This window comes from Euphorbia lathyris, chromosome 3 (genome assembly GCF_963576675.1).
Source record: "Euphorbia lathyris chromosome 3, ddEupLath1.1, whole genome shotgun sequence".
In the NCBI taxonomy this organism is placed as follows: domain Eukaryota; kingdom Viridiplantae; phylum Streptophyta; class Magnoliopsida; order Malpighiales; family Euphorbiaceae; genus Euphorbia; species Euphorbia lathyris.
In genome coordinates this window covers 26,039,545-26,048,768 of record NC_088912.1, presented here as the reverse complement: position 1 = coordinate 26,048,768, position 9,224 = coordinate 26,039,545, and the positions used below count along the sequence as shown (strand labels likewise).

Sequence of the window (9,224 nt, the reverse complement as noted above, 5' to 3'; positions counted from 1 at the left end):
AGCCTTTCTTTTCTTGCTATTCCTCACAACTTGCAATGGCACCGATTGTGTCCCTTCTTCATGTGGTAATCTTCAGAACATTAGCTACCCATTCCGACTGAGGGTTAATGTTCTCTTCCAGCATACAGACAATATGTTTTCCAATGGTATTGTTGTCAATGAGGTGGATTTATGGTTCAACTGCCAGAAGCTAAAATGGCCAACAAAATGTGGCTATGAGTTCCAAATGCAAAATGGCTCAATTGATTGGTCGGTAGGGGCAACACTTGGGTATCTCAGGTTGTACTAGAAAAGCGTTTCATTGCTTGTATTGTTGATGATAACTTTCAGGATAATGTCGTTGGTTACAACCCTAAAATCAGGATCATGTTGGAAAGGGGTTATTGAAAAGATCGTAAAATTCAAAGTCAATCCTGCCAGGTTTTTTGAGATCAAGGAAATGGTGATAAAGGGTACCAAAATTTCAACTCTCAGCAGGCCATGTATCATTGCTCTTTGATACTACAGAATCAAGCATGGCCCTGGATGGAAGAACTTGAAGTGCTTCCTCATTTTCAAGCTGAAGACCTTGCTACGCTTGCTCTACTAATGCTTTTAAGAGCCTTCTTGGAGTGTTATATAGCAAGTCACATGGAACCTAATGAGACAGAATTAACAACTGAGCGTATTGAAGATGTCTTTTTCAAGGGCCAAAATCCTATATGCCAACTGTTAATCCCATCCCGCCATTTGAGTGGATGGGTTGTCAAGCTTGCGAAGGGAATGGTTTATTTCTACCCTATAAAAAGCTTAAATCCAAGCAATCAAAACTCTTCCTTAGCCGATTCTATTCAGGTTCATGAAGATGAATTCACATGGAATGTGAAACTTCAAATTTTTGTTCTGAGTGATCGAGAGTGATATGAGTTTATTAGGTATTGAGGAAAATATGGTAGTGGATAGGACGGAGTGGAGGGGGAGAATTTGTGTCACTGATACGACTTGATTTCACAGTTTTATATGATGGTTCATGTTAGCCGACCCCGAATCATTTCGGGACTAAGGCTTTGTTGTTGTTATTGTTGCTGCTGCAAAGCAGGCAGCCTTCCAGCAGCTGCGAACAGTTGCTCAACTTGGGCTTCTTCAACATCAAAGGAGGATGCAATTCCCTCAGCCACTCCGTCAATATCATTTAAAGTTACAGAAGCAACAGTTGATCCTTCAGGCACATCAAAGCTTGCAATTACAATCTGTCAATGATCGAGAACACAGACAATTAAGGATGCTTATTAATATAGGTCTTGGGAACGATGACTCTTCAAATGCTAGTGATGTGCTTGATAACTTTGGATCACCAATGCAAGTCAATAGCCTATTTTACACTGTGATACGATACAACTCTACTGATTAAGTTACAGCAGGAACAACTACAGCATAACAAACAACTGCAACACAGCCCACAACATGCACTTGCAAGTCACTGGTTCCATAGTTCAAATCATCCTTTGGTCCTGCTAATATCTGTGATACTGCTAACGGCACTAGCCCACCTCCTAGTTCTCCCTAACACTCGTAATGCCATCATTGACAATGTGGCGACTTCCTCCCTGTTTATACAATGGGCTGGTATGGGAGCACTTTACACTACTTGTGAGAATCAACCTATGTGGCAGTTCAATGTACTATCTTAATACATTCTTGGGGACAAGAATGCTTTAAAGGGGGAGTATTGTCCCGATTATTAGAGTAATTAAGGGGAGTAATATAGGTAATATTTGGGTGGTTGCTTATCTTGTTAATTAGTGTTTGATTGCTTAAATAGTTGTTATTTTAATAATGTTTTACAGCTGTAACAGCTGTACTATTCACGGTTGTAGGAAATTGTAACTGCCGCCACATTAGCAGTACTTTCCTATTTAGAGTCTCTCTTTTGTAAGGTTACGGGTCAGAAAAATATTATCAATGAAGTTTACCTTCTTCCTTCCCTTTTCCTCTCTTCTTCCCTAATTCTCTGTTTCTCTCTTCTATCTTATTCTTCCCTTCTCCTTAGTTCCATTTCTGCCCTAATCTTCTAGGTCAGAATTCCTAATCCCCCGACACTCTCCCAAGCAAAAACTGAAGCATAAGAAATGAGAATAGTACTATAGTCAAGAGATTAACAGAAAATAAGAACATCTAATAATGGTCAGAGCTGCTAACCTTTTAATATTAATATTTTTTGAGGGCAAGAATTCTATGAGTAGGAATATGCATAGCTCTCCAACACTGCTAGCACCACTGCCGATGGCTCAGAAAAGTCCCATCTCATAGGAGGCACATCAATATGTTTTGTCACTTCGGTCTGTTTCATCTACTGGTGAAGAAGTGAATTTTTGCAATCCCACCTCATTTGTATTGTACATTTCATATGATCTACTTCATAAATTAACAGTTCCAGCATCTGATAGCTTCACATCAGCAATAATATATCAGCAATATACCCTACAGTTACTCATTATCCAATATTCTCTTTACAAGGGACACTTAGCATATATGAATCACTAGGATCCAAGGTTAACCAGAGCTGAGAAACCCTTCTCAGCATCAAATAATGGTGCAAGCTTATTTCTTAATTCCTCCAAACCCACCATAATAGTTAATCAAGTTACACCAACAGCAGAAACATCAAAGCCACATGTTAATTCCATCTGCAAAAAGATATCCAATCATTATAATTGAACTGTAAACGAATGATATCTTAAACATATTGAAGATCTGAAATGCAAAATGACTCTAAATTCACAAGTTTTGTTTTACTTTAGATTAAGAAAAGGGGACTTAGTGATTTTTTAGTATTCCTTCTTCAAACAACTAAATGAAACCAGCTGAATAAGAAAGAAACAGAGTCAGCACCACCTAAAAAGATCCATCAAGAAGAGAACAACTACAGGCTCATTCAATCAATCGCAGAAGACAGCAAGAACTTACAAATATGGTAGAGCAAAATCAGCAGAAATACCTAATCTTCTTCGAAAATAGAAAAAGTATTCTTCAAGCTCACAAGAGCTTCAGCTCTCACAGTAAAGGAGGAGACGTCGGGAAGGAAGGAAGAAAGCTAGGAAGGGAGGAAAACGGAAAACGGTAATTTCACGCTTCCCAAGCTCTAACTTTATTATATTTTTCTCAGTTACAGGTGAAACGTGCAATTAAGGACATAACTTTCAGATTTTTGTCAATTTAAAATTAACTTCCAAAATATATCAATTTAAAACCTAAAGATTAAAAAGCTTTGTTAAGTCTCTTCTATCAAAAAAAAAAAAGCTTTGTTAAGTCTCTTCTATCAAAAAAAAAAATAAATAAATAAAGTTCAAATAAAATCTATGTGGTCTCATTAAACTGTGGTTTACTTTTTGTCAAAATAATAATTGAGGTTTCAAATTTGGATTAATGCTATTAAAACCATCTATAACGACCTGAAAATGAAAATTTTCAAGAATTAAAGCTGTTCAATGTCATATTTTCTATGGAACTACATTTTCGATTTTCGAAAATCATCTTTTTTGGAACTTTATGTCTCTAAACACTAACTTTCTCTCTCTTTACCAAACATCATCTAAACAATCTCAAAATAAAAAAGTTGAAGAATTAAAGTTGTTTAGAATATCAGTAGTTCTTAAAATATGTCATTTTTGAAGTCGTCAAATGTGATTTTAATAGTATCAATAGAAAAAGTCCTTATTTTGTTAAAGTTAAAAACCTCAATCCTCGTTTTGACAAAAAAGTAAACCACAGTCCTTTATCTGAAAATTAGTTATTTGAACTTTACCCTAAAAAAAAATATGGGTATAGTTTTGAACTTGCTAAATCATATATGTTTTTTCTCACATTTCTGAATTTGTACTTGCTAAATTATATGCTTTGTTGTCTTTTTTTTTTTGCCTCTAAATTGCTGGAATTGATGTGTTTGACTTTTAATTAGATAGTTAATTAATTAAAATAAATTTGATTGCAACCATTGAATTGAAATGCAGGAATTATTGAACTGAAATTGAATAAGATGAGCATTTACCAGAGTTGAACTGAAGGAGCAACAATGAAGGATTAAAGTTGAACTAATTCATGCTATAAGGGTAATGAGTGCTTGATGAATTGAAATTGAAGAAATGTGCTATAAATATCGGCTTGTTGAGTCTTGAATTTTGTTTGGTTGAGGCTTCCAAATTACTTGAATCTCTTATGGGTTAGGTTTTAGTTGTGTTTTGATGCATACAAATGAAATCTGATGACTTGGGATGAAACACATAAAGCTTCATGTTTTGATTCCAGAGTTTAGGTTGTTGCTGAAAGTTACAAATTTTAAAGTATATAATAAATTAGAAAAGAGTCCAGAATTAGTTTATGTTTAGTATTAATGAATTAGTTTATACATTGATGTAGGAGGTGTTTGGTTGCTCATTTTCATGCTCTTGTTTGGTTAATGACCTATTGTTTGTTGTGAAAAGTAGTCCTTTACAAAAGGATGGCAATAACAACAAACAGTAGATAAAACAAACTGGGCCATAATCATGTAGCCTTCAATTGGAGACTCCAATTATTCTGTTTCTGAGATGACTTCCAACTCCTGATGAAGTTCTCTCAGCCTTCTTCCAGGATTCCCAGTAGACCCAAATGGATTAGGAGGTATTGCTAAATTCTCTCCTTCGCCTTCCAACATTTGGAGTACCATTTTCATGGGTGGCCGATCTACTGGGTTCCATTGAATGCATGACAATCCTACAATTGCCAGTTTCTTTGCAATTTTCGCATCTTCCTCTGCTTGAATCTCTAACCTCAAATCTTCTCCTTCCTCCAACAGATTATAAATCCATTCCGGAAAGTATATTTGCTCGTCTTTTCCTTCCTTAACGTCAACTGTCTTCCTTCCTCCAACCATTTCTAACACTAACATCCCGAAACTGTAAACATCAGACTTATACGAAACGCTACCAAAGTTCCTTGAGAACACTTCAGGAGCAATGTAGCCTATGGTCCCTCTAGCTGTTGTCATGGACACTGCACTTTGATCCTTAGCACACAACTTTGCTAGACCAAAATCTGACACTTTGGGATTGAAATCTTGGTCAAGCAGTATATTATGTGGTTTAATATCGAAATGTAGTATTCTTTGCTCACATCCTTGATGAAGATATTCAATCCCTTTAGCTGCACCGACTGCAATATCTTGCAGCCTTTTCCACCCCAAAAATTTATCTTTTGCATCTGGTGCACATATAAATTTCTCTAGCGAGTCGTTTGATAAGTACTCGTAGACTAAGGCTCGTCTGTATCCATCAGCACAAAAGCCAATGAAACGAACCACATTGACATGGTGGATTTTTCCTATAGTTCCCACTTCATTCACAAATTCCTCTCCATCTCCTTTGGAATTGTTGAGGACTTTGACAGCTACCAGGATATCATCAGAGAGCTTTCCTTTGTAGACAGTTCCATAAGCTCCTTGGCCCAATTCCTCTTTGAATTGATTTGTCATTCTTTTGATATCAGCATAGGAATATCTGGTAGGCTTGAAAGCTTTGTAATCATCCAAAAATTTCTCAATCTTGGATTGATATTCCTTTTCAATTTTATCGATATTATAGATATGATACAATGTAAACACCATAACACCAAGAATAAGCAGGCCTATGATTATAACTGCAAAAGGAAACTTTCTCAGTCATATTAAGGTAAAAATTATCAATGAAAAGAAAGAACTTAAGTTTGATACAGAAGATAGAAGACTAACCAGGTGCCATGAACTTTGGGGATTTCCCTGCAATAGATTTGATATTTATTAGGCTCCCATTTCCAGAATTATTAACAGCTAAATATCACATAAGTCACATTGATAATAACAACAATGCATTCCAGCAAAGTTTCCCAACTAACTTCTCTCATGTAGATTTACTAAGGTGACTCTACTGACACGATTCACTGAGCCTTTGTTTGGGAGTTTGGAGGTTAAGCCCTTGTTTGGGAGGAGGTTAATAGAAGTAAATGAGAGTAATGGAAGGTTAAATATTAAGTTAACCTTGTTTGGGAGTTGTTTTTTGAGAGTAAATGAAGGTTAATAGAGTTAAATATTTACTTCCCCTAACCTCCAAACTCTAACCTCCAAATTGGAGGTTAATGGGAGTAACCTAAAGTTTTTTTAAATTTTTTATCTCCACAGATTAAATTTAACCTTTCTTTCCCTCCATATTTAAACACCCAAAGAAGTTAAACATTTAACCTCATTTGCCTTCTATAACTCCAAAACAAGGTTAATTTTTAACTTTCCTTTCCATCAGTTCCTTTCTCTTTCCCTTACCTCCTTTTAACTCTCACCACCTATAATATATTTCTGATTGGCCTGTAATATATAGATAATATAACATGATTATATAACACATCAACCCGAATTACCACCCCTACTCTCATGATTGAACCCAAATTTGAAACAGAAACTAATTTAGCCTAAATTGTGATTATTCAAAATTAGTTCTTAATCGAAACCAATCAGCCATAATAACTAATTTAGCCTAAATTGTGATTATTCAAAAGTAGTTCTTCATCGAAACCAATCAGCCATAATAACTAATTTGAGCTGCAAGCATATAATATAAAGAGAACGAAGTGGAAATTGACATACAATTGAAGTGTTTGAGGTTGCCGTAGCATTCGGTATCTGCAGGTTGACTGGTGTTGTTAGGTTTTAATCTGCAGTATCGATTCTTTAGTGCACAAGATTCACAGCTTGGATTGAACCAACTCAAATGAAGAATATCATTTCGATCAAATAAATCACTTGGATATGGAGATACATCAAACATCTTTGTACAATACAACAGGCTAGAGTCACCGATGGAATTTTCTGAATAAACGCTGTAAACTTGATAATTAGGAGAATTAGAAGAGCAACCTATCTGTAGATATCCATCGTCTTCTCTCCTTGTACAGTTGAACAACGCTCGAGTTCCTGATTCTACGCCGGGATATCTGAACGGAGAATCCGATAAATTGATGTTGCGAAGCTGTGTTGGAAGGCAACCATGTGGATCAATTGTAGAAATCATTTGAGACTTATAATCAATTTTAACAACTAAGAGTTTGACAGAATTTGGCAGCTCAAGCACTGTCTCCTTCTTCTCCGAGCAAGATAGATCAAATCCGACATCGGGAAACCCGCAGTGATCAGGTTGCCGGCCTTTGATACGGAAGGGGAATCGGACTGGGGGACCACGCCGTCCACATCTTGATTCTGTGCAGCCGTCCTCATTTAGACATAATCCGAAGTCTAAAAGAAAGACTGTAATCAAGAAGAAGAAGAAGAAGAAGAAGTATTTGGTCGCCATTAATGAAAAAATTGCATTTCTGAAATGGGTTTCTGCAATTGTTTATTCCTTGGCACAATTTCGAATATAAACTAATAGACTGAGTCACACAAATAGTCAATGCAATGCAACTAACTGTTCTTCTTAACATTACTCTTTTAGCAAGAGGATAGGAGACAATATTGACTAAAATTATTCTCTACACGTAGCATGCCAGTGATTAAAGGTGTTAAATTGTTTAATTTGGTTTTAATACGAATCTTAATATATATACAGAAGGGATAATTACTAATCTAGCCCAATGAAGAACCTCACTTTACATATCTAACCCACCTTCCTTTCATTTTACCAAATTAGACAAATAAACCCATTTTGGACAAAACTACCCTTATTCTCATATAACAACCATCTCCTCTTTCCCTTTCATTTACTTTCACATTCTCACAGAAAAATTCATCAACTCAACCCAAGATCTAAAGATATCCATACCCCATTCAAGTTCATGTAAGTATCATTCCCTCATTTTTCATACACATTACTAGAAATACACAGTTGGTTTTCGAATACATTTGTTTGAATCTTGACATTTTCCGATTCCGCCATTGTCTCCCGATGTGTCGCATTCGGTGGTCAAATGCGACACAGATAATAAAATGCGACAAGGACTAATATATAGCTTGTCGCATTCATATCCATGTCGCATTTGCGGTCGCATTTGATGTACCATGTCGCATTGCATTTTGATATAGCTTGTCGCATTTGAGTCGCATTTTGGTGTATTATGTCGCATTTGAGCATCATTTACATATGAATTGGCTTTATTATGTTTTGATCACGTGTCCATTTTACTAAATGTAGAAGTATGTCAACCAAAGAGAGGTGTACGTGTTTTTTATCTTGGAACGGACAGTGGACTACAGAAGGAAAAGTGATGACATACGTGGGTGGTAAAGCGAAGTTGTTGGTTTTGCCAATAGATATTGACTTGCAAAAGTTGAAAGAGAAAGTTTATGGTGCACTCCGCGTTGACTCAACCTCGTATGATCTCCAAATGTCCATGCAGGCGACATATGGTCCAAATAAACTGCGTGGTGGGATAGCAGATATTGATGACGATGGAGATGTCATGGGATTCATAGAGTACTGCCGAATGAATCCGACCGATTTGATTCCATTGTATGCTACTCTAAACATGCGAACAATACAAGCTTCAACATTGCGACCTAACAAGGATGGACATATTGGTCAAAGCAAACCAACGGAAGTAGTAAGTAATGATCCCACCATCGAACTGGATGCTCCTATACATGGTAAGGATGACAACGATTGTGGAAATGGTATCGATGATTATATGAATAATGATAATCACGATCATTATGATGACCATTATGATAATGATTATTGTTACGATAATGGTGATAATGTGGAGAATGAAGATACCACTCAGAATGAAATTCCTGTTAAAAGTGTTCACGAAACAGTTAAGCAATCTAAATGCGTCCAACGTATCCTATATGAGGATGGCGATGAAGATAGAATGAAAAGGATGGCTGATCCATTTCGATGGTGTCCAAAGCCATGCGATGCGCCCGTGAATATGATTGCACCTAAACAATCAAACAGAGGTACTGCTTTGAGGGTCAATGATATATTTTCAAACAAAGTTGAATTGCAAGATTCACTTGGAAAATATGCAATTGAAAATAAGTTTGAATGGAAGGTTTACAAATCAAACAAGTCTTTGTTTGAGGTGAAATGTAAGGATGTGGGCAAATGCAATTGGAGGGCTAGAGGGATCGTCATTCCAGGTTCCAATTTGTTCAGGCTTTCAAGAATAGATGGTATGGACATGCATGCTTGTGGGAGAGATCAAATAAGTCCGCACCATAGGCAAGCGGGGAAACGTGTTGCAGG

General features: G+C 36.4%; 1 protein-coding gene and 1 long non-coding RNA gene across 2 annotated transcripts; both read right to left on the bottom strand.

The window, feature by feature from the left end:
• Window positions 1-1,235: 1,235 nt before the first annotated feature.
• Window positions 1,236-3,164, bottom strand: LOC136223145 (uncharacterized). The gene is made up of 3 exons (XR_010685852.1): window positions 2,978-3,164; window positions 2,179-2,666; window positions 1,236-2,094 (listed from the first exon to the last, which is right to left on the bottom strand). It is a non-coding gene; the product is annotated as an uncharacterized lncRNA (long non-coding RNA).
• A 1,175-nt stretch (window positions 3,165-4,339) lies between these two features.
• On the bottom strand, window positions 4,340-7,461 carry LOC136224497 (rust resistance kinase Lr10-like). The gene is made up of 3 exons (XM_066012851.1): window positions 6,629-7,461; window positions 5,744-5,770; window positions 4,340-5,652 (listed from the first exon to the last, which is right to left on the bottom strand). Exons 1-3 carry the CDS (start codon window positions 7,329-7,331, stop codon window positions 4,550-4,552), a joined length of 1,833 nt encoding a protein of 610 aa, XP_065868923.1. The 5' UTR covers window positions 7,332-7,461; the 3' UTR covers window positions 4,340-4,549.
• Between the last annotated feature and the right edge of the window lie 1,763 nt (window positions 7,462-9,224).

Excerpts from the sequence above, each read along its gene's own strand:
- LOC136224497 (XM_066012851.1), bottom strand. The coding sequence starts at position 7,331 with ATGGCGACCAAATACTTCTTCTTCTTCTTCTTCTTCTTGATTACAGTC. Across the intron at positions 5,771-6,628 it reads CAACCTCAAACACTTCAATT|GGAAATCCCCAAAGTTCATG; the intron begins GTATGTCAATTT and ends AATCTATTGCAG. Across the intron at positions 5,653-5,743 it reads CCCAAAGTTCATGGCACCTG|TTATAATCATAGGCCTGCTT; the intron begins GTTAGTCTTCTA and ends TTCCTTTTGCAG.